Raw genomic sequence first — 26253 nt, forward strand, 5'->3', positions numbered from 1 at the left:
CCAGCTTGTAATGCAACAAAACAGGACAAACACCAAGGGGGATGAATACTTTTGCAAGGCACTGTAAATGTACTTTGCTACTGTCCACCTCTGCAACCTACCTGATGGATTCTAGCAACTTGAGACTGTCCTGTATGATTTTTACTTCAGCTTTTCTCTTAGGAGCATCTATTTACCTTGGCTTGTACTGAAAGCAGTTCCTTTTCCACCATTTGACTGCAACCAGAGTCATCTCATCTCATTATCTGTAGCCGCTTTATCCTTCTACAGGGTCGCAGGCAAGCTGGAGCCTATCCCAGCTGACTACGGGCGAAAGGCAGGGTACACCCTGGACAAGTCGCCAGGTCATCACAGGGCTGACACATAGACACAGACAACCATTCACACTCACATTCACACCTACGGTCAATTTAGAGTCACCAGTTAACCTAACCTGCATGTCTTTGGACTGTGGGGGAAACCGGAGCACCTGGAGGAAACCCACGCAGACACGGGGAGAACATGTAAACTCCGCACAGAAAGGCCCTCGTTGGCCACGGGGCTCGAACCCGGACCTTCTTGCTGTGATGCGACAGCGCTAACCACTACACCACCATGCCGCCCCAACCAGAGTCATTTAACTCAAATACCCTTTAATTCCAATAATTTTCTGGAACAGAAAAAGGCACAAAGTTTGGCATTCTGGTTTTGCTGTCTAGCTCATCCAATGATAACTTATAGCCTTCCTCTAACTGTGGCCTGGATACACATGGCTGCAACGCAAAAAATGATATTTTAGCAAGTGAAAATATCTCAAAAATAGTTGAAACGATCTCGCATTTCCTATTAATAATCTCAGACACCAATTCTGAGATTATTAAACCTAGTTCTAGATTGCAACCAACTTATTCTAAGATGTCTTATCAAGTAAAAATATCTGTCCATGCAGCGAGATAATTTCACTAGTATTACATAATTTTCTCCTCAAATTCAGTTTTCAATTTTTTGCAGTGTGCTGTAAAACCGAATGCAAACACTCTGCATAACCTGAAACAGATACACCTATTTTAATCGCCACCAACCGTCGTGTGCTCCTTATGTGATACTGTGTGGATCAAAGCAGACTGGTTTGTCTTCAGTGATAGATTGTGGATAATAACGAGCAACACCAAGGCCATACGGTGACTATAAGGTGTCTGCATTTCTCAAGACATTTAAAACCGAATGCATCGTTTGGGACTGATTGAAAATCCTGCTCACTGAAATGAAAACGATTCCCTCAAGTCAGTTCCTGTATTGAAATATTTCCTTGGTCCAGCTAAAAATAAGCCTTAAACTGTGGATTAGAGTAGACAGAAATTCTTGTTTTTCTAGAACGATTTCATCTCTCTATACAGACCGCAGGTCATCTACTCTAATATAATTTGGGAAGATGAATGATTCTTTCACTGCTTAAAAGTGCCCTTTCAAGGCAAACACTTTATTGCACAAATATCTCGTTTGCAAAGATCAGTGATTTAGAAGAGGTGATGATATTAAAATTAGATCTGCACAAGACACTTACAGGCTCGAAGGCTGTGTGCCTTCGACTATTTATTTACATTAGATTAATTATTAACTCATTAAAATGTGCAAAATCATCTTGGGGAGACATTAGCAGGATTATGTTCAATAAAATAAACTGGTTACCAGTGGCGTGCACAGATAGACACGAGGTGGTGCTCAAGCACCTGCCCCTCTGCCCTCTGTCCAAAAAAGTGCCGTTTTGAATTTTTTTTTTTTTTACAGTTTACTGAGGCCAATGTCGACATGATCTTTTAGAAAAGCCATGGCATTAAAAGCGTGTGTGAAAATAATGTCCCGATGTGTGCCCCCTCCGCACACACACCGGACCTCTGTCTCTCTTGCTCTGTCACGTGAACAAGCGTGCAGTGCATTCAATGTGAGGTTGCAGCAGCATAGCGTCCTGGAAGCCACGGCCTTGTCGTAGCGCAGACAACACATCGGGCAGTCAGTCAGCTCTTCCCCTGCCCCACCAGCCAGGTAACACATGAATCGAGTGAAAATGTATTGTTTGCCCTCTAAGCCCAAGCTGTAATTATTTTGTCGTGAAGTAGCCCGTCGCATACAGAAACAACTGCACATAAGTATTATATTTTTTGCTAGACCATTTTCAGATTTAGGAAAACAAAAATTTCTTTTTCTCTTTTGTTCAACTAGAGATTCCTGGCAACGTCAAAAAGCCTTGATGTAATAAATTAAGTGGTTGTTTTACACCTTTAAAAACTAAAACGGGTCAGTGGCGACCCGAACACAAGAGGAGGGTTAAATCTCAGACTTTTATAATAAGGTGTTCCACATGCGCAAAAAAGTGCCCTTTCCCCCCCCCAGAGCACTTGCCCCCCAAAATGTCTGTGCACGCCACTGCTGGTTACAGACTTCATCCGTCTGGAAAACACACAGACTTAAGAGGTCGATCCAGATTAGTATAGCAAATTACTGATTGACGGTAATTGGCAAGCCATAAAATAAGTGGTCTGAATTTTCAAATGGTTTTCTATAGTCTGGATTTACTAGTATTCCACACCACATGTAGTCAGATATATGCCAAGATGATCCATTCTTGGGCACCCTACATTCATAAGTATCCCTAAAACTCAGGTACTTCTGAAAATATACTTTTATCCACACACACACACACAGAGTACTGTGCAAAAGTCTTAGGCACATGTAAAGAAATGCTGTTGACCAAAAATCGCTTAAAAATAATGAAATGAAATATTTCAACATAAAAACGTACTATAAACTGTAAGCCATAATAAGTGAAACAAAGTCAATATTTGGTGTGAGACGACTCTTTGCTTTTAAAAAAAAAAAATAGTAGTCTCAGGTCCAATGAGTGCAGTTTTATAAGGAAATGAGCTGTAGGTTTTACTGAGCGTCTTCCAGAACCAGCCACAGTTCTTCTGCACACTTTGACCGTCACACTCGCTTCTTAAAGCTAGACGGCCTTTCGATTTCATAAAAATCAGTGAAATTTAGTTCCCTCTTTAATTTGGTCATTGTGATGCATGTTTATTTCTGTAATATCTCAAAATATCAGGCCATTCTGTGGCTGGGAAGTTATTTGAGGGGATTCCTGAGCAAATAATGTGCATGAAATCGCTCGCTTCATGCAGTCAAGCAGACAGAGGAAGTCCGTGTGTGCATGCGCAGGTTTACCTTCTTCTTTTGGGTTTTATGGCAGCTGGCATCCCCAGTGTTGCATTACTGCCATCTACAGGTTTACCTTGACCGTGCACTAACAGTTACATCATTGAAATGAACAGCTGATCACACTGAGGTGCTCAATGACCGCAGATATTTATTAGTTTGGTCCTGCGTTTCCCTTCCTTCGCAACATAACGTCTTTTCTTCTCACTTTCCGTTACTGTAGTCGGGTCTTTCACATTTCATTCGTGTCTTCCATTTTTCTCTCCTGTTTCAAATTTGTATCCCACAATGCCTTGTGCGAATGGGGAAAGCCCACCACGTGATGCACGATATAGTATCTTGAATTGGGTCATGGTGAAGCAAGAAAAAAAATAGCGGAGAATTTAGGGCCACGTGGCCTTAAATTCATTAATTGTTCTATTTAAAAAAAAACTAATACAATTTGGAAGTCTGTGATTTGAATTCAGTAGCTTTCGGTCCACTAAACAAAAATAACTGGGCGTCAGGGAAAATTATTTTATGACCTACACTTGAAAAATCTGAAAGGCAGTCTAGCTTTACTTTTGCACCAAAACCCAGTAGCCTTCATTATGTTTTCTTTTTTAATCTGAAAAGTGGTCTCTTATGTAATATGCTGTTCGAACTTTTTTTCTGTAACATTTAATTTTGTGCTGGAAAATGAATGAACGTTTGGAACTCTAAAAATATTTCTGTCCTGACTCGATAATGTAGAAGTCATAAAGTTTGTATTAAAAAAAAAAAAAAAGGTGCACAAGACTTTTGCACAGTGTTGTGTGCATTTTCCCCCCCAGTGCAAGTACGAACCTTTACAAGGTGTGCCAATAATTGAATATGAGGTTGCTAAGGTGAGGCTCTCATTTCCTACCCATCATCATAGGAAAGAGGAAACATTTAATGAATGAAATATCCATTGTTTATCCATTTGAAAAGCAGCACTAGACAAATGAGTCCAGCTGGACACCAGTGAGACATGTGCTATTAAAATAGGGACTTGTCTTAAAATCTTAAAAAGATATTTTATTTCAAGTGAGAAATGATTATCGTTTTACATCATGAACCCAGTTAAATACTATAATTAAATACTATAGGTATTTGCAAATCTCAAAACCACAAAATCAGGCAGATGAAACGGTTTTTAAATGTAAATATGAGCAATAAATTATTTTATGATTTCTTACAGCTGCATTTAAACATCTGTAGCCATTTACTTTTCACATAACCATAAACATAGCTAGCTAATTAGCACATTAGTCAGTAATCAAACCCATAAGACTGGGCACACAATTCAGAGGAAATAGAAGATGCATTTTCCAAAGGAATCCACTTCAGCTACACGGCCAGTGCAAGTGCAGTCTGGTTAAATATCCACTCGTAATGTTGTCGGCACCTTTTTTTCCCCCCCAGAATACAGTTTACACACACTTCTGAGGTGGTTACGTAGGAAGGTGGTTTAAAAGCAGTACTGGAATGAAGGCCTTGTTCAAGTTGTTGTGAAATGTTACATCATCTATCTGTAACTTCTCAGATAAACCAGGCGATGAGGCTGAAATTTCTCTCGACACAGCGGACACTCCGTCTGCAATCACAACAAACAAAAACGACTCATTTTTTCATGCTCCAAGTCCTGCAAATCAAATCACGTCCATTCGTGCCTTGTTTTGACACAGCTCTGCTTACGTACAGTGGTGCTTGAAAGTTTGTGAACCCTTTAGAATTTTCTAGATTTCTGCATAAATATGACCTAAAACATCATCAGATTTTCACACAAGTCCTAAAAGTAGATAAAGAGAACCCAGTTAAACAAATGAGACAAAAATATTATACTTGGTCATTTATTTATTGAGGAAAATGATCCAATATTACATATCTGTGAGTGGCAAAAGTATGTGAACCTCTAGGATTAGTAGTTAATTTGAAGGTGAAATTAGAGTCAGGTGTTTTCAATCAATGGGATGACAATCAGGTGTGAGTGGGCACCCTGTTTTATTTAAAGAACAGGGATCTATCAAAGTCTGATCTTCACAACACATGTTTGTGGAAGTGTATCATGGCACGAACAAAGGAGATTTCTGAGGACCTCAGAAAAAGCGTTGTTGATGCTCATCAGGCTGGAAAAGGTTACAAAACCATCTCTAAAGAGTTTGGACTCCAACAATCTACAGTCAGACAGATTGTGTACAAATGGAAGAAATTCAAGACCATTGTTACCCTCCCCAGGGGTGGTCGACCAACAAAGATCACTCCAAGAGCAAGGCGTGTAATAGTCGGCGAGGGCACAAAGGACCCCAGGGTAACTTCTAAGCAACTGAAGGCCTCTCTCACATTGGCTAATGTAAATGTTCACGAGTCCACCATCAGGAGAACACTGAACAACAATGGTGTGCATGGCAGGGTTGCAAGGAAAAAGCCACTGCTCTCCAAAAAGAACATTGCTGTTCATCTGCAGTTTGCTAAAGATCACGTGGACAAGCCAGAAGGCTATTGGAAAAATATGTTTTGTGGACGGATGAGACCAAAATAGAACTTTTTGGTTTAAATGAGAAGCGTTATGTTTGGAGAAAGGAAAAACACTGCATTCCAGCATAATAACCTTATCCCATCTGTGAAACATGGTGGTGGTAGTATCATGGTTTGGGCCTGTTTTATTGCATCTGGGCCAGGACAGCTTGCCATCATTGATGAAACAATGATTTCTGAATTATACCAGCCAATTCTAAAGGAAAATGTCAAGACATCTGTCCATGAACTGAATCTCAAGAGAAGGTGGGTCATGCAGCAAGACAATGACCCTAAGCACACAAGTTGTTCTACCAAAGAATGGTTAAAGAAGAATAAAGTCAATGTTTTGGAATGGCCAAGTCAAAGTCCTGACCTCAGTCCAATCGAAATGTTGTGGAAGGACCTGAAGTGAGCAGTTCATGTGAGGAAACCCACCAACATCCCAGAGTTGAAGCTGTTCTGTACGGAGGAACGGGCTAAAATTCCTCCAAGCCGGTGTGCAGGACTGATCAACAGTTACCGCAAACGTTTAGTTACAGTTTTTGCTGCACAAGGGGGTCACACCAGATACTGAAAGCAAAGGTTCACATACTTTTGCCTCTCACAAAGATGTAATATTGGATCATTTTCCTCAATAAATAAATGACCAAGTATAATATTTTTGTCTCATTTGTTTAACTGGGTTCTCTTTATCTACTTTTAGGACTTGTGTGAAAATCTGATGTTGTTTTAGGTCATATTTATGCAGAAATCTAGAAAATTCTAAAGGGTTCACAAACTTTCAAGCACCACTGTATATGAGGCAACTGGAAGTCAAGTCATTCCTATGGGAATCTCTGTGATCTCTGATGCGTTTACAGAACTCCTCCTTTCCATGTTTCTTTTTCTGTCCCATTTCACCTTCAGTATGTTGAAATATTTTAACTTTTGCGGAGGATTTCGGAGAGAACCCATGCACAAAATGTTAGCATTCGTAAAACGAACAGCTAACAAGCAATTTCCTTCAATTCACTTGCTTGACTAAACATGTAATAGTATAGTTAAAAAAAAAAATAAAAAAAACTTATTCAGCTCGTTTACCACCTTGTGAATCTGAATAATTCTGTACAGATCAGCTACTGGAGCCCAAACTGCTGAAAAAGTTAATCTTGGCTAAAACAGAAAGGTGTCAGCATTAACTTTTTCAGCAGTTTGTGTTCCAGTAGTAGTTCTTGTGTATAGATCTCCTCGGCTCCATTAAAGTGCTGTGGTCACGTGGTTTGAAATGGGTAAATAAACACCTACACGCCTCGTGTGTTTGTATGGATTATCTGTATTCATGTACTACTTGTACAAAATCTGAGATGGAGCTCAAAATGGTATGTTATTGCGCAGCTTATGGCTGCAATAACAGTTCAACTGATTGAAATGATAGTAGTCTTTCTTATGAGCGATAAAAGACTTCAGGAGGTCAGAAATTATTACATTTACAAAAATTAATTGTTTAGTAGTTGTGCGCGCTGCAGCATTGAAACCTTCGTCTTGCTGAGTCAGTTAAATTTGCATTTCTTTTAGATTTGGATTACAAGAAATACAAGGAGATAAAAGCTTGAAATCTTTTCTTTCTAATTCGATGAAAGTGTGTTCGGCACATTTTAGTGAAGAGGATTTTATTAATACTGAAAGCAAAGTAAGGAGATTAAAACCTGACGCTCTGCCAAGTCGTGAACAAAAGATTACAAGAAAAAGGTCGCTTCCCGCAAAGCGAGAGGAAATCCATAGATGTAAGTCCTTGCTGAAAGATGAAGAGACACAAACCGCCTCAGAAGGTGAAGGGAATTTGAACTAACCGGCAGTGAAAATATGGTTTCAAGCTCACGTGATCTCAAGTCCAAGGAGGTCTATCGTACCACATGGGCTAGCCTTCTTGCCCCATGCAAGCCTTCGACACCCAAGCTGCCCTTCCTTGGACCACTTTTGGTAGGTACTAACCACTGCATACCAGGAACGCCCCACAAGATGTACCATTTTGGAGATGCTCAGACCCAGTCATCTCGCCATCACAAGTCACTCAGATTCTTACGCTTGCCCATTTTTCCTGCTTCCAACACATTAACTTCAAGAACGGACTGTTCTTTTGCCCCCTAATATATCCCACCCCATGACAGATGCCACTGTGTGTGTGAGATACATTTTATATATTCGATCCATATTCACTGGATATGAGCAACTGCGCGATTGGCTACTCTACTGCTAGGATATCAGTTCATATACCATGAGAAGCGAAAAACAAAATGGTGGAGCGCATCAAGTCAGATATATCACTTTGTTATTAAGTATTTAAAAGAAACATACATGGCTAACTAAAAGAATATAGTAGTTGTCCCCGCCCCGCCCAGCCCCGCCCCACCATGCCATGTCTCCTGTTCCACACTCCAGCCCAGTTGGTGGCAGTAATGCACCTGGTTTGCCAACTGCCAAAAAAAAAAAAAAACAAAAAAAAAAACGGCCGACTGTATTACTGAACCAACCAAGGATGAAATAAAAACTCTACTCGAAAACAAAAAACAAGCAACAAAATAGGGAATAAAAAGTATTTGATGGCAAGAACGTATCTTTTTTTTTCCCCCCAAGAATTATTATTATAGCATTTTTCGCAAATTGCTCCTGTCATTTTGCTGGTTTGCTTACATTCTAAGCGTAAATGATTTTGTCGGACGTTTTGTCTAAAAAGTTTTTATTTACCAAATTTGAAAAAATAAATAAATAAATAAAAAATGCTCCGTTTCTCAAAATCCAGTGAATGTGGACAGAAAAAAAAAAAAAAAGTTATTCCACTCAATCTTGTCGTACATGGGTTATAGCCGATTCGGCACTACGCGCCTCGTCAGCTATCAGCTCATATCCGACTCAATTTCGTGGAAAAACATTATATATCAGTGCTTGCCTATAAACTACACCACCTAGACTGAAGTTAAATGAGTCGGAGAATTAATTTAACTAATTTTGAAGAAAGAATTTGCATCAGTAAATCACGCAACATTTCACAACAGGCAAAATGAGCTTCTTACCCACGGCTACACACGACGCAGTATCATCCGTAAAGAAATGCATTTCCTTGCGGTGAATACTTGAGGGCGTATGGAGTATGTTATACGGCGTTACGGATACCAAACAAAACGGCGTTAAAACGAGGCACAAGTGTTATTTACTTCAAAACTATCTGTTCCTTTACTTTCTCTTGTCTCGTCTTCATCTTTTGATCTCAAATTCAAATGCATTTGAAACCTATTTGACGGCTGTAGTTCATAGAGATTAACATGTTACCTTGGTGTTACACCACTCTGTGATACACTCCCAGCAGAAAAGATGCCCACAGGGGGTTGTTGTAGAGTGTCTCCTCTCCTCTAAGCACAGAATACAGCGGGAAGATCGAGAGGACAAAGACTCCTGAGGACTAAGCAACGAAAGGAGAAAAAACAAAAAAGCCACCCGTGAGATAAAAAAATCATGATGACCATTCATACAGGTAAGAACATGCAGCGAAGGTGCTGAGACAGTGGGACTGGTAACAAGGGTCATTTACACTACCGTTCAAAAGTTTGGGGTCACCCAGACAATTTTGTGTTTTCCATGAAAAGTCACACTTTTATTTCCCACCATAAGTTGTAAAATGAATAGAAAATATAGTCAAGACATTTTTCTGGCCATTTTGAGCATTTAATCGACCCCACAAATGTGATGCTCCAGAAACTCAATCTGCTCAAAGGAAGGTCAGTTTTATAGCTTCTCTAAAGAGCTCAACTGTTTTCAGCTGTGCTAACATGATTGTACAAGGGTTTTCTAATCATCCATTAGCCTTCTGAGGCAATGAGCAAACACATTGTACCATTAGAACACTGGAGTGAGAGTTGCTGGAAATGGGCCTCTATACACCTATGGAGATATTGCACCAAAAACCAGACATTTGCAGCTAGAATAGTCATTTACCACATTAGCAATGTACAGTAAATCCTCTAATACTGGCCTGTATTCCATTACTGGCCGGGACTCTAATATTGGCCGGTCTCGCTGTCGGAGGAGGTAAATAATGGCCGGACTCTAATACAGGCCGGGGCTATAACCAACGATGTTTCTGAGATCATAGTGGCCTTACACAATCGTTCCGATCTGAAAGACAATTGTGATCAGTGGCGCCGCCAGGCGTATGGCCGTACGCACTAGGCATACCTTGGGGAGAGAGATATTTTTTTTTAATTATAATTGTTACCTGAATGCTTTGGCAATGCAACATAATTTGAGAGAGAGAGAGAGAGAGAGAGACGTGTGTGTGCCGGCACATTTGTGTGCTTCAGGAGTGGGCGGGGTGTGCGTGACCAAGAAAGCTCATTGGTCAATGCAGATATACTTTTCTTGCACCACTGAGATTCTCTCCAGTTTTGAGAAACGGAGACAGACAATCGTCAGTAGTCAGAGCTTGTGCGAGAATTTATTGAGAAGCGAGTCAAAAATGAGTAAACGAACCCTGAAACAAACGAGCTTGTTTCAGACTTTTACGCAAAAGTCCAAAAGCAGTGATCCAGGGGTGTCATCTGCTTGCCAGTCCTCTCCAGTATCAGCTAGTAACACGGCACCGGCAGCTTCCACTCATCCGCAACCTAGCAGCAGTACGCTGCAGCTGGATGCGAGCTCAGTTCCTTTGAGGGAATTGCCTTCATCTACCTCTGAGTTTGAAACTAGCCATACATCCAGTGAATTTCATATAAGAACACCTACATCTCCCCATGTCCCTTACGATCAGAAGTAGATGGTTGCTCCACCTTGCTGACAAATGAGCCATCAGATAGCTTTACTAATGAGCCACGAGTCAGCCCGCTATCACTGACATCAGATTTATCAGACATAGGTAAACTTCAACCAGATGCCTTAAAATGTGCACCGGACTCTGTAAAGCTCAATGTCCTACAGAACCGCTTCAAACCAGACAGAGGGTGGGTGGCTCCTTCTACTCTGATTTTCAGTAAACTCAGAAAAATACCCGAGGAGTTTTTCAGCGAGTCTATGTACCCCACGTTGCGCTACAGTGTGTGTCAGAGTCGTGCGTGCGGTAGTGCTGAGCAAGTTCACTAGATTCTAATCGAGGCTATAAAGAGTTTGTTTATTGTCGTGTGTAGTTCACATATGTTGTTCAAATATCAGCCTGTGTTCATGGAAGGCTATTGTTCAATTTCAAGTTAAAGTTCTATCGTTGTTTTGTGTATAAGCCTATAGATCGACTCTTCATAGAAACTGCAGCACGCAAGCGTTTTTTTTTTTTTTGGGGGGGGGATTACACCGCTAGTGCGTACCTTACAGTTCAACCCTGCAGGCGCCCCTGATTGTGATTACCGGTAGGTCTGGTGGTAACCAGGCAACCAAGCATCAACCTATTTTATAGGTTCAAATAGACACAAAATCTCGTTTTTATTCATTCCACTGGTAGTCTGTTTTGCTCAAATAGAAATAGAGGCCTGCCTCTAATTCTGGCCTCCTTCCAATAATGGCCTGGACCAAGATGCACTTGAGTGAAATAAAGGCCCTGGCCTATATTAGAGGATTTACGGTATTTCTGATTAGTTTAAAGGAACAGTCCACCGTGCTTCCATAATGAAATATGCTCTTATCTGAATTGAGACGAGCTGATCCGTACCTCTCCGAGCTTTGTGCGACCTCCCAGTCAGTCAGACGCAGTCAGATGCGCTGTCACTCCTGTTAGCAATGTAGCTAGGCTCAGTATGGCCAATGGTATTTTTTGGGGCTGTAGTTAGATGCGACCAAACTCTTCCGCGTTTTTCCTGTTTACATAGGTTTATATGACCAGTGACATGAAACAAAGTTCAGTTACACAAATTGAAACGTGGCGATTTTCTATGCTATGGAAAGTCCGCACTATAATGACAGGCGTACTAACACCTTCTGCGCGCTTCGACAGCGCATTGATACCTTCACTCCTGTTTTCCCCCTCTCCCCCGTCCCCCTGACTGGAAACATCAGTGCTGTGGTCAGTAATAGTTGGTTGTATTGACGGAATTTGGGGGGGCGGGGGAGAGAAAAAAAAAAAAAAACCAGGAGTGAAGGTATCAATGCGCTGTCGAAGCGTGCAGAAGGTGTTAGTACGCCTGTCATCATAGTGCGGACTTTCCATAGCATAGAAAATCGCCACGTTTCAATTTGTGTAACTGAACTTTGTTTCATGTCACTGGTCATATAAACCTATGTAAACAGGAAAAATGCGGAAGAGTTTGGTCGCATCTAACTACAGCCCCAAAAAATACCATTGGCCATACTGAGCCTAGCTACATTGCTAACAGGAGTAACAGCGCGTCTGACTGACTGGGAGGTCGCACAAAGCTCGGAGAGGTACGGATCAGCTCGTCTCAATTCAGAGAAGAACATATTTCATTATGGAAGTACGGTGGACTGTTCCTTTAAAGTAATCTTCATTGAAAAGAACAGTGCTTTTCTTTCAAAAATAAGGAAATTTCAAAGTGACCCCAAACTTTTGAACGGTAGTGTATATTGTTTTACAAACCAATTCGTTACAATATTTACCGATGGAGAAACTATGCCAAATAATTATGCGAGTCATTTCTTTTATACCACCGTGCTGTTGAATACTTGAATCTGATTGGTCAGAAAGTGTTGGTTAATTTTCTATTACAGCAGCTCTGACAGTCGTTCCAATTCCAAGGTTTATATCAATGCAGCCTTTTTAATACAGATCATATCACTTAATTGCATATCGGTTAATCGCATAAATCGCTTATTTGCATAAGAAGTAGAAAACCACAAACCATTCCCCATTATTCATATACAAATTTGATCGGTTAACTGCATATCGGTTAATCGCATATATTGCTTATATGCATAAAAATTCATGGCAAAAACCTTCCAACTGATCGGTTTATCGCATAACAATACAGAGTATTTTCCCATCAATCATCTGCACATGCGCAGAGCACACGAGATTCCATGGAATCTCCGGTTATGACGTCAGTGTAGCGTCATCACCTACTTTCATGAATACTGAGTGGACGACCTAATTTCCGACGAATCAGCGCATTGTTTACCCGGAAGCAGGTGCGCGAAGCAAGATGGGAAAATCACTTTAGTTTTAAGTAGTAACGATGTCGAAACAACGTAGTAGGACTGACTTGGATATTTCCAAACAATATGAAGTTATCAGTGAGTTGGACAAGGGTATTTCACAAAGCAAAGTGGCTGAAAAATTCGGGATATCTCAGTCACAAGTCTCACGGATAAAAGCAAAGCGAAATGACATTATTGCGAAATTCAAATCGAACGACAATACATCACGAAAACGGAATAGAGTTTCGACACGTGATAATTTGGATGCGGCTCTTATGCGATGGTACACTCAAGCCAGAGCCATGAATGTGCCTGTGTCTGGACCTCTTCTGCTTAGTAAAGCGCAGAGTCTTGCAAAAGAACTCCAGCTGGAAGGAGAAATTGTTAGGTCATGGGTCCAGAGATGGTGTAGACGGCATAAAATTCAGTTCAAAAAGGCACATGGTGAGAAACAAAGCCATGACCAAGGGGCAGCTGACCACTGGGTGAAGAACATGTGGCCTGAAATCTTTCAACGTTATAGTGCTGAGGACATTTATAACTGTGACAAAACTGGGGTCTTTTTTCGAGCACTCCCCAGTAGTGGAATGGTTTATGAACATGAAAAACCTGCTGGAAATAAAATCAGTAAAGAGCGAATTACTGCACTGGTTTGCTGCAATTACACTGGGTCAGATAAAAGGAAACTGTTTGTTATTGGAAAGTTGTTCAAGCCCTGGATATCATTAGAAGGAGGTTATATCACCATGGACTCTCAACTTAGGCTTTTCAAGAAACTGAAAAGATAAGGCCAAAAAAAAAAAAAAAAAAGTGTGTTTCAGGTAACATGAAATACTAAAATAAGGTCGGTAGGTAGGAAAAAGTTTTTTTATTTATTTTTTTTTAAATTTTGTTCGAAATAATTAACACAAGTAAACATCTTACAAAATAGTATTTTGGCACAGAATCCTTTATACCACACATCATAATAAAATAAGTGTTTTAAATCTTTAAACGAATTAAAAAAAATATCGCAAGAGTTCGAGTTATGATCTACGGAAGCGTATTGCTGCCACACTCAAAAAAAAAATTGGCTTAGAATCGAGTAATTACGTGAAAAGATATTGTTAACAAAGTTATCACATTTTTACAATATATTTATCATGTAATAACATAACATCACGTAATTTCATGATACGAAATTATCACGTTATTTCATGATATTTTCATGTAATAACATGAAAACACCTTATCAAGAAATAACGTGAAAATAACGTCCTAGGCTACTTCCATTAAAAGCAGACAGCCTAGCCTACTGTAGAACTTGGGTCGAGCAAAAACACGGCTGAATCCTGAATGACTCCTATTTGTATAAATAGGGGACTACATAGGCGGCAAAATGTAGTGTTTTTCCCTGCCATGGAAGTGCACTTGTATACTGAAGAGGAAGCAATTTGCATTACAGCCTTGAATGAGGATTCAAAATGGCGTCTCAGCTCAGTTTTCCCTTCCTCCTTCAGTATACAAGTGCGCTTCCATGTTTATGCAGGAGGGCTGATAGAAGTGGTGAAACATTTTACTTTTTATCATTTCTTTCACAACTTGAATGCGTTGAAACAAAAAATTATGACAAACTAATGCCGCTTACACTAAAATATCGAGGGAAATTTGTAATAAAAACTTTACGGTCGGCAATTTCGCCACCGAAATTCTCGGTCGGTCGGGTTACCGGAAACACACTATTTTTTTTTTTTATTTGGCCTAATCAATAAGGACATGATAAACAATGTTAAACAGAAGACAATTAATGATTATTTTAAGTAAATTTATAATGTTAAATAAACATTGTAACAATAATCATGTTTGTTAATAGTTGATTACTTTAAGTAAATTTCTAATGTTACACAAACATTTATTGTATACCATGCAGAAATGTATCAGGCAAAACACATTACACGACAATGCAAATCACACAACTGGGCTTAAACTATCCTCGAAGTAGCCTGATCTCTTAATTGCATAGATCAATTAATTGCATAAAATGATCTTGCACCAAGCTTATCCAATTAAGCAATCACGTCCGTATATTCTTGTTTCTGTAGTTTCCACGGTTTCTATAACCGATACTGGGAGTTGCACTGTGGATGCTCCACGTACTGTATACAGATTTAAAGGAGAACCGAAGTCATTTCTAAACTTGCTTTATTTCTTAACGTGTTATTCCGTTACATTTTCGGTTTTAGTAACCTTATATCGTGACTCGTATTGGCAACTAATTGCAATTAAATATTATACTTATCGGTCTATTCGGTTTTTAACCATGTTGAATTTAGGTCGTTTGGTCCATGGCAGGCGTCGCTTATCCGCGTGATCTTCACGAAACTTGTGCAAGACTTCAAAACGTGAAGTGTCAGCCAGGTGTCAGCGCCGCCATTTTGAAAACTGTTTTCCAAACGAAATATTGCACAAAAACGAGTTTAAATGACGATTACTGCCTACTTTTTTCAAACTTTCCTGATTGCTATCGAAACAAACAAAACTTCCAGCTTGATTACATCAGCGTTCGAAAGAGGGCGTGCGCGTCTTTTGACAACGTCGGCAGACGTTGGTCACTTTGATTTCCGCTGTACGTTTTACTTCCGTCCTACGACATCTCGCACAGGTCTCAGCGAATCTCGTTTACGGCCATTGCTTTGACACATGGACTGATATATTACAGAGCATATTTCAAACACTCATAACTTGCTATAGCAGGGACAAAATAGGGATCAGAAATGCATTCCGACATTTAATTAAATGAGAAAAATAGAATTTTGATAAAAACATTTGCCTTCAGTTCTCCTTTAAAAAAAACAAAAAAACATGTACAACTGTTATCATGATCTCATTTAGATTTTTATGAGAAGTATAAACATGTGCGATGATAAACGTATGATGTATTAAATGCTTAAAACATTTATGCAAGGACCAAGTACACCCCTTCACGGCAACAGTAGTCCCTAATGGCAGTGGCCTCTTTCAGCAGGATAATGCACAGTGCAAAAAAAAAAAAATTTAAATAAATAAATAAAAAAGTTCAGGAATGGTTTGAGGAACGTGACAAAGAGTTTACGGTGTTGACTTGGTCTCCAAATCCCCCAGATCCAAGATTGACTTTCGCATCTCAGAATATTAAAAAATTCTGAAATTCGTGGAAATATTTCAGAGATTCTACTTTTCACTCAAGTTGTCATCAATAATATAATGTCATGAAAACTGTTGTATTAAATGAGAAAAGAATGCAAAATACAAGCGCTCTCATTTGTGGTCTCAGACTTTTGGACCCCACTGTACATGTGAAGCACAGATTAAAAAGAAAAACAAAAACAAACAAAATCTTCATCTCCTCTCATTATCTGAAGCTGCTTTATCCTGTTCTACAGGGTCGCAGGCAAGCTGGAGCCTATCCCAGCTGACTATGGGTGCAAGGCGGGGTACACCCTGGACAAGTCGCCAGGTCATCACAGGGCTGACACACAGACACAGACAACCATTCACACTCACATTCACACCTACGGTCAATTTAGAGTCACCAGTTAACCTAACCTGCATGTCTTTGGACTGTGGGGGAAACCGGAGCACCCGGAGGAAACCCACGCGGACACGGGGAGAACATGCAAACTCCACACAGAAAGGCCCTCGCCGGCCCCGGGGCTCGAACCCGGACCTTCTTGCTGTGAGGCGACAGCGCTAACCACTACACCACCGTGCCGCCCCACAAACAAAATCTTAATTTGCTTTAAAAAAAAAAAGTAATACTTTTTAGTAAATGAAATAAAAGCAGTTCTTGTTTGCTGACTCAATGCGCCCAGGGCTTTCCCCAAGAGGGAAAAAAAAAGAAAGTGGTGCTCCTGATGCGGAGCAGCCCCGAAGGCTGCTAGGGGGCCCGGGGACATGCTACACTGGAAAATGTTGAAATTAGAGACTTCAAATGGTGCATTCTGGTGGCATCGAGGGCTGATTTAGGCACAATCCAACATTATTAAGTGTGCTGTTTTTTTACCTTGTCAAATATGCAAGGGGCAAAATTAGATTTGAAATGAAAACACTTTGTAGCACGCATCTTCATTTTCCAATTCCAGGATGCCAGGGAGAGAATCGAGGTCAAATCATGCAACAGCGCCATCTAGTGACCAGCTCCTGGAACGTGGTTTGATGTATGGTTGCGAATGGCAGTCAGTGCACGCAGCGAAACCCTTTATTTTCACTTCTGGGTTGAGTCCCAGGATAGTCTAGACCTATATATTACAGTATCTTCCGATTTCTATAGTTATTGCTCATTTTCAGATGGGAATAGGAGATATTTAGGTACGGAAAGTACTCTGCATTGTTCAATTTATGGTATTGGTGTGTTGTTTTTTTTTTTTTTGCAAGAGCGTGGCGCTGGCGCCTTAAGGGCCTGGTTAGTACTGGGACAAGAGACTGCCTGAGAAGACCAGATCCTGGCACAGGAAGGACCTTGACTTTTTTTTTTTTTAACTTGCTTGCTGGGTGCAGAACATGATGGACTGCTGAAATAAATCATTCCTCAAATCCTGCCTTTTTTTTTGTAGTTAAATGTCGTTTCATAAGGTGTCAAGATTCTATGTGGTCGCAGTGGTCCCACCTTGAGGGCAGATTCCTGTGCTGTGTCCACTCGTGTCTGGCGCGCTGCCTCAGTCTCAGATTGTTGAACTGCAGAGCAAGTGTGATGGCCAGCTGCAGCAACGACACACACCCTAAAAGCCGGTAGCTCGTTCGGATGCCTTTATCATCCACGGCCAATCCCTGGACTCTGAGCTGAAAAGAGGTAGAATCTGTTACATTAACTACAAAATCTCATCTCAGGGTTGCTCTGCTTTGCAATTTGAAAGTCAAAATCAAACTGTTGTCCCCGTTATGTGTTACCATGACGTACAATAAAACTTTCACATTAAGGTTTCCTTAATGGCATACAGCCATCTGTGATATCAGATACATACAGCATACAGCCATTTGTGATATCCATCAAATCCTGCGCTCTGACTGGCTGGCGAGCGGGTCCGTGTCCTATGGTACGGACCCCGGTTACAGACCTCTGGCGACTCGCTTGTTCACAACAACAACAACGAACATAGTAGCATTTTTTGTCAACATTTATCTTTTTTTATAAGACTTAAGATTTTTATCAAAAATCTTATAAATTTTTGCCAGCATTTTTCAGCATCATAGCATTAATTTTACATCATGATAACGACAGTGTTCACAGTGAAAGCAAGTTTTACTACCCTGAGGAAGAAGAAATAAAAGAAAACATTTCAGGAGAAAGCTAAAAACCTCTAACTGTTGCTAACGCTGAGCAAAAACATGGCTGAATCCTGCATGACTCAATTTTGTATAAATAGGGGACTACATAGGCGGCAAAATGTAGTTTTTTTTTTCCCTGCCATGGAAGTGCACTTGTATACCGAGGAGGAAGCAATTTGCATTACAGCCGTGAATGAGGATTCAAAATGGCGGCTCGGCTCGGTTTTCCCTTTCGGGCGCTCTCGTTTTCTGTTAGAATTTGGTTAAAAAAAATAAATAAATATATTATTTACCAGCTTAAGGTCGGTCCGTATGGTGAAAATACCGTGACCTTGGCCCAGAGGGCCTCGCCATGATACGGACCTCCTGGCTGGTAAATTAATTAATTAATTAATTACATACATACATACATACATACATACATACACCAAATTGTACTGAAATACTGAATGTCCCTAGCTACTGTATACTGTGCATTTTGTGAATAGTACATGGTCTGTAAATTACCTGGAGGAATAAAGAGAGAGAAACATGAACTGTTGTGAACTTCTCAGTACTTCATGAATATAAATTACATTAGAGGTCTAACTCACATAACTGATGCCTGATGTCCTTTTGGCCAGATGATAAAAGGCACCACTGATGTAAAACAGAGCCACATGCAGCCTATGCAAGACGGTGATTCCCTGCTGCACTGCGAAGACGACTGGCTTTAAAGATTTCCTCTGCTGACTATTCAGCATTCTCACCGCCCTCTGGATCCATGCCTTTATATACCACATCGGGCTCCAGGTTAATGCAGCTTCTCGCTGGGCATTCTGGGAATCCCAGTCCTCCACCTCCAGCTCATGTTCTATACAGACCAGAAGTTTGTCCAGGACGTAAGGTACAAAGGTGTGAAACAGAACGAGAGCCAGTCTGCGTGTCCGGGAAGGAATCCTGCGTTTGGTGGCGTCAACCTGGATAATGTTGACATACTCTTCGCCTAATGTCTGATATCCTGGGATGACATACTACGAGTTACTCAGAGATTCACAGTAAGCTTATGAAACGGTGATCTAGTAGTAGTAGTAGAGCAGCGGCTACAATTATCGACGCCTTTTCAGATTTACCAATAAAAAACAATTTTACAAAGGTGAGTTTCAGTGACAACAGTTATTATTGGTTAATCAACCAACTGGAAGACCCCACCCCTCGCCCTTTGATCTTAACGTCTGATGACACAGCTCATCACCTGAGATAGATTTTTTTTTTTTAGCACTATCAGCAATTTGAAAAAAACCCGGACATCATCGCAGGTGAGCATGGTGGAAAGATCATGGACGTGTTTTTACTTCTCAAATTCACCGATATTTCATGATCATCTTGTTGAAACCTACTTTGTTTCATAGGTGGGGTTTACATTAGACTGTATCAGCGGATCATCAGATTAACGTTTTTAAAACGATTAGTGTGCACATAGCAACGCCAATACACGGATACGCTCGGCTCCGCAGGCATCCTGCGCTCCAAATCACTCCGCCCTGAACAGCGAGTGCCCTCTGGAGGGTGCGCACTCCGGCCCTGTGCAGCTCACAGAGCGCGCGAGTATAGCACACGAGCAGTGATTTGGGACTGAGCCGCTGTGTGTGTGATCTCAGTGCATGTCGGGCATGCGCGTCACTTACCACTTGCAAGTGGAAGGATGGCAAGCCTAAAGACAATCATAACTACACAATGGGCAGTATTTGCATCAGTATTTGCAGTATTTTCATACTTTTATACTCTTTAATGAAAGGTGATACAAGGCGGAAGTCCGCGCCGTTTTTCAGCAGTCGCGTCACATGACCAACGCCAGCGAATCAGGAAGGTGGAGGTCACAGTGACGTTGTCCAATGACGACGCCAGCTAGAGCTCAGCACAGCGTATCCGCGTATTCTCAATGTTTACACAGCACCGGACCAGACACGATCTGGATTGAATACGTGGACCCTGGTGGATTCCCGTTTCCCGGCGTTTTAATGTAAACGGACAGTGCATCCGCGAAGAAAACGAGACAGATACGGTCTAATGTAAACTTGGCCTTACTCTTTCATTTGACAGTCGCCATTTTGTATCTAAACGCGCGTTTGAGAATCACGTAAGGTGTCGATAATAGTGATCACTTTCACCGGTGTCCACCATTATCGACACCCTGTGGAATTAAGTGACATTTACAACTGTTATGGATCGATCTTTGTGTAACATTGTTGAAGTAGTAGATGAAGTACTTAAAAAAAAAAAAAAGGCTGTGATTTTATAATAATTTTATCTCTGATTCATAATAGAATGAAATGTTTATAGAGTGTTTGGAATCCGACTGCAATAAATAGAATTAGACCAGAATTAAATTCATAGCATATAAAAAAAAAAATTACACGTTTGAAATATTCAGATTTTTCTATTCCATTCAGAATTTTTTTTTTTTTTGCAGTTTGTTGTAAATATCTACCACATATTACAATATCAGGAGACATTTTATATTTTGGATCGAGGAATTACCTGCAACCTTTGACCTGGATTTTCATGTGGTTACAAGGTCAATTGCTTGTTGACATTTACTGGTAAACTACAAAACTAGAAATTAATACAAACAACAACGAACGATTAACAAAATGTGATCTACGAAAATACTTAGAAAGTGGAATAAAAAGATTTTCTAACACGTTAAACATTATCAGGTCATTTGTTTACAAATATCAGAATTACATCCTCATTTATGTAAACACAGACATTGACAGTTATATAAAAATATATTTTGTATTAAATAAGTCTATGTAAAGCAAATTTTAAATAAAGACTCTTTTGTTAAGACCACATACAGATTTTTTTTTTTTTTTTTTAAATCAATAATCATCTGGCTTGTTTAGGGAAGAAATGAGACGAGCATTGAGTGGTCATGGAAGTCTGCCAGAAGATTGGAATACTACTGCTGTACTAGTAAGAGAGGCAGCAAGGAAGGTGCTCGGGTGGTCATCGGGAAGGAGGAAGGAAGACAAGGAGACATGGTGGTGGAACAATGAAGTGCAGGAAATTATAAAAGAGAAGAGGCTTGGGGGCGTCGTGGCTCAGGTGGTTAAGGCGCCATACCATGAATGCGGGCGACCCGGGTTCGATTCCGGCCCGAGGTCATTTCCCGATCCCTTCCCGTCTCTCTCTCCCGCTCATTTCCTGTCTCTACACTGTCCTATCCAATAAAGGTGCAAAAAGCCCAAAAAAATATCTTTAAAAAAAAAAAGAGAAGAGGCTAGCAAAGAAGAATTGGGACGATCAGAGAGACGAGGAAAGCAGGCGGTTATACAGAGAGACGAGACAGAAGGCAAAAAGAGCGGTAGCGAAGGCGAAAGCAGATGCATACCAGGAGTTGTACGAAAGACTGGAGACCAAAGAAGGAGAGAAAGACCTGTACAGACTAGCTAGGCAGAGAAACAGGGACGCGATGGATGTACAGCAGGTAAGAGTGATGAAAGATGGAAATGTGCTGACAAATAAAGAGAGAGTATTAAGAAGGTGGAAAGAGTATTTTGAGAATTTATTAAATGAGGAGAATCCAAGAGAGAAAAGGTCAGACTCATTGGAGACAGCAAATCAGGAAGCAGAGTTGGTTAGTAAGGATGAGGTGAGGGCAGCCATGAAAAGAATGAAGACTGGGAAAGCAGTCGGACCAGATGGTATCCCGATTGAGGCTTGAAGATGTTTGGGTGAGATGGCTGTGGAGTTCCTAACGAGATTTTGTTTAATAAGATCCTAGAGAATGAGAAAATGCCAAGTGAATGGAGAAAGAGTGCGCTAGTCCCAATATACAAGAATAAGGGAGATGTACAGAGCTGCAGTAATTACAGAGGAATAAAATTGATGAGCCACACCATGAAGCTATGGGAAAGGGTATTGGAAGCGAGATCGAGAAGAGAGGTAGCAATCTGTGAACAGCAGTACGGGTTTATGCCAAGGAAGAGCACGTCGGATGCAATTTTTGCTTTAAGAATGTTAATGGAGAAGTACAGAGAAGGCCAGAGAAAGCTACATTGTGTGTTTGTAGACCTGGAGAAGGCATACGATAGAGTGCCGAGAGATGAGTTATGGTATTGTATGAGAAAGAGTGGAGTGAATGAGAAGTATATTAGAGTGGTGCAAGACATGTATGAGAACAGCGAAACAGCCGTGAGGTGTGCAGTTGGAACGACTGAATGGTTCAAGGTGAAGGTGGGACTCCATCAAGGATCTGCTTTGAGCCCTTTCTTGTTTGCCATAGTGATGAATAGCTTGACGGATGAAGTGAGGCAAGAGTCACCATGGAACATGATGTTTGCGGATGATATTGTGATAAGTGATGAAAGTAGAAAGGAGGTTGAGTTGGGTTAGGAGAGATGGAGGTATGCATTGGAACGAAGAGGAATAAAGGTGAGCAGTAGCAAAACAGAATACATGTGCATCAATGAGAACGGGGATGAGAGTGTAGTGAAGATGCAAGGAGTAGACGTAAAGAAAGTTGGTGAATTCAAGTACCTGGGGTCTACTGTGCAGGAAAATGGGGGCTGCGATAGTGAGGTGAGAAAGAGAGTGCAGGCAGGGTGGAGCAGTTGGAGAAGGATTTCGGGAGTCATTTGTGATAGGAAAGTCCCAGCAAAAGTGAAAGGTAAGATGTATAAGACCGTAGTGAGACCAGCTGTGATGTATGGATTGGAGACTGTACCCTTAACGAAGAGACAGGAGGCAAAGTTGGAGGTGGCGGAGTTGAGGATGTTAAGGTTTGTGATGGGAGGTTGGACAGGATAAGGAACGAGCACATCAGAGGGACAGCACATGTGGAGAGCTTGGGAATTAAGCTAAGAGAGATGAGACTGAGATGGTATGGGCACATCCTGAGAAGAGATGCAGAGCATGTTGGAAGAAGAATGTTGAGGATGGAGCTGCCAGGCAAATGAAAACAAGGAAGGCCAAAGAGGAGATACATAGTTGTGGTGAGAGAGGATATGAAAGTAGCAGGTGTCATAGAGAAGGATGCGGAAGACAGGGAGCGATGGAGACGAAAGATCCGCTGTGGCGACCCCTAATCGGGAGCAGCCAAAAGAAGAAGATCTGGATGTCACTAACTGCGGACAAAGGTGTCGATAATTGTGTAACAGTGTCACATGATCTGATACATTAAGTAATCGGGAATCAACTCATTTTTTCCCCACTGGAAGTTTGAGTAATTATTCATGCACAATTTACGTATTGAAAGTCTTTTCTACTTTTGCAATGGCCAAAAGATCATTAAAGTGCCATTCCACCATTGGATGTATTTTTTTGGCATAAAATACAATATATTTTATGACAACATGACTAGACAGAGAAATCTTTTAGCTTCAAAATGATATATCAAACATAATTTTTTGACAACGACAAGTATATTAATTTTGCGACCAAAGTCACCTACCCTTTTAATTTCCGCGCGTGATGTCATCGGCAGGTTCCCCTTCTTGTGTACCACGTCACGTGTGACGTGGCACAGATTATCAGCAATGGCGGATTGAACGCGATTGTCAGCTTCGGAAAAGAAGCGAAGGAAAATAGCAAGTGATGCCCAAAGGAGACGGTCGATGGTGAATATCGGCACAGCAATCGACAAGTGGAAATCGTGTTCTATCCGCCATTGCTGATAATCTGTGCCACGTCACACGTGACGTGGTACACAAGAAGGGGAACCTGCCGATGACATCACGCACGGAAATTAAAAGGGTAGGTGACTTTGGTTGCAAAATTAATATACTTGTCGTTGTCAAAAAATTATGTTTGATATATCATTTTGAAGCTAAAAGATTTCTCTGTCTAGTCATGTTGTCATAAAATATATTGTATTTTATGCCAAAATGGTGGAATGGCACTTTAAGGTGTCGATAATTGTAACCGCCGCTCTAGTAGTACTAGTAATTGTACCTGAGAGAGTGGTTAGTGCATAATAGGTAAGATCTGACAGGACTTCCACTTCTTTCCTCCACTGCAGCCATCGTCTTGATCCTACATTGGAAAAAAATGCACAAAGAATTAGACCACAGGTTCCCAAACCTATTCTTGGAGAACTGTAGTGTTTTCTTTGCTCTAACACACCCACAGCAGGTAATTAGTTGTTCAAACAGGGAAAACACTCCACTGTGCAGGTTCTCAAGGTCCAGGGTTGGGAGCCTGGAGCAGAACAACTCATCCACACTAACCATTAACTATGCAGAACTTACCAGCAAGTGTTTGGAAAGCCTCGTTAGCGTTATTTCTCAGACTGGTTTGATAATATTCGTCCTTCTGAGAGGAGCGGATCTGCTGCGGCTGGTTAGCTGGAACAATGAACGGCATTATAGAGTCTGAATAACTTTAATGGCGCTCCTTTAGCATACTACTTTAGCCTGTCATTAAAAACTGTAGGCAGGCTTGCTAGGGAGCCTACACAGGGTGAGAAATCATACTCAATTCAATATCATCATTTAGCAAACCCCATAAATCTCCATTCTAAGCTTAGAACTAATATTTAACACCCGTGGTTGTAGACTGTTTACATGAGCCGAGCTGCAAACCTTTCACTTCCGTGTTAGTCACGTGAATTGAGGCGCGCGTTTCTATTGGCTGTTTGGACCCGCCGTATGAACAGAGGAACTGTCAGCAGGGTTGCCAGATATATAGTTTAATCCGCAAACTACAATAGGTTGATTGAAAGGGTTGGAAGCAGGGGTGTAGTGGGCGTGGTACACGGGGGTACGCCGTCCACCCACTTCTCCCGAGGTGAGATCTCATCTCATCTCATCTCATTATCTCTAGTCACTTTATCCTGTTCTACAGGGTCACAGGCAAGCTGGAGCCTATCCCAGCTGACTACGGGCGAAAGGCGGGGTACACCCTGGACAAGTCGCCAGGTCATCACAGGGCTGACACATAGACACAGACAACCATTCACACTCACATTCACACCTATGGTCAATTTAGAGTCACCAGTTAACCTAACCTGCATGTCTTTGGACTGTGGGGGAAACCGGAGCACCCGGAGGAAACCCACACGGACACGGGGAGAACATGCAAACTCCACACAGAAATGCCCTCGCCGGCCCCGGGGCTCGAACCCAGGACCTTCTTGCTGTGATGCGACAGCGCTAACCACTACACCACCGTGCCGCCCGAGGTGAGATTCAAAAAAAAAAAAAACTGTCATTCAATGGCCTGAGTTTATACGCTCTACAGTAAGTGACACGTGCCTTTGTGCTCATCATCAATGCCCCCCCCAATCGAACGTTACGTAAAACGTAGCGACGCAAATTAGAATGCATTCTAAACGCAGCCGAGATATTAGAATTATGTAAACGGTTGACTCCGCCATTTTAATGTTGCTTCGACCAACTAGAGAGCTTCGACAGAATGGCAGATCAAGGGGAAAATGACTCGACAGGAAAGACTCGGCAGAAAAACATCGATTTTTATTTCAGAAAAAGCATTCCGACACCGGCGACACCAAATCCAGCGACCTTGAGTGAGCCACCATCACCAATCATAACCAGTCACACTCACACTGCAGTTCCTTTCACTGCAGGCTGTTTGTGTATCATAATTTCCAATATTTTGGCTTCACGCCTGATAGTCCATGTTAAACCTATGCAAGGTTTATGTTGAGTTCCAGCAGCAGAGTGGTGCTGTCTACGACGATGCATTCGGAAGGAGAAGGCGAATTTGTTCCTCTTTAGCCATTTCGGCATATTTATTGGAGACAAAATAAACCGCGGCTTTTCGCCATAACAGTTGGGCTGTACTGACAAACACGAATGAAAATTGCACACATAAAAATGTCTGAAAAAAAGTGTCTTCTTGTGCCCTCTTGTGTTGTTAAAAGAATGTAACATTTATACAAATCATTCATACCAAACATAGGCGACCAAACAAAGGCTACCGCTTCTGACATGATATCAAATCGATGACGTCACGAATCGCGTACCCCCACTTTAAAAATCTCCACTACACCACTGGTTGGAAGTTTTACATACTCATCTCATCTCATTATCTCTAGCCGCTTTATCCTGTTCTACAGGGTCGCAGGCGAGCTGGAGCCTATCCCAGCTGACTACGGGCGAAAGGCGGGGTACACCCTAGACAAGTCGCCAGGTCATCACAGGGCTG

General features: G+C 41.3%; 1 protein-coding gene across 1 annotated transcript; it reads right to left on the minus strand.

Annotated features, from left to right (window-relative positions):
• Positions 1 to 4247: 4247 nt before the first annotated feature.
• pex10 (peroxisomal biogenesis factor 10) lies at positions 4248 to 24683 on the minus strand. The gene is made up of 6 exons (XM_060931505.1): positions 24336 to 24683; positions 24040 to 24120; positions 18696 to 19102; positions 17444 to 17616; positions 9019 to 9148; positions 4248 to 4789 (listed from the first exon to the last, which is right to left on the minus strand). The coding sequence occupies exons 1-6, from the start codon at positions 24448 to 24450 to the stop codon at positions 4721 to 4723; spliced, it is 975 nt and encodes a 324-aa protein (XP_060787488.1). The 5' UTR covers positions 24451 to 24683; the 3' UTR covers positions 4248 to 4720.
• Positions 24684 to 26253: the final 1570 nt, after the last annotated feature.

This window comes from Neoarius graeffei, chromosome 10, assembly GCF_027579695.1.
Source record: "Neoarius graeffei isolate fNeoGra1 chromosome 10, fNeoGra1.pri, whole genome shotgun sequence".
In the NCBI taxonomy this organism is placed as follows: Eukaryota; Metazoa; Chordata; class Actinopteri; order Siluriformes; family Ariidae; genus Neoarius; species Neoarius graeffei.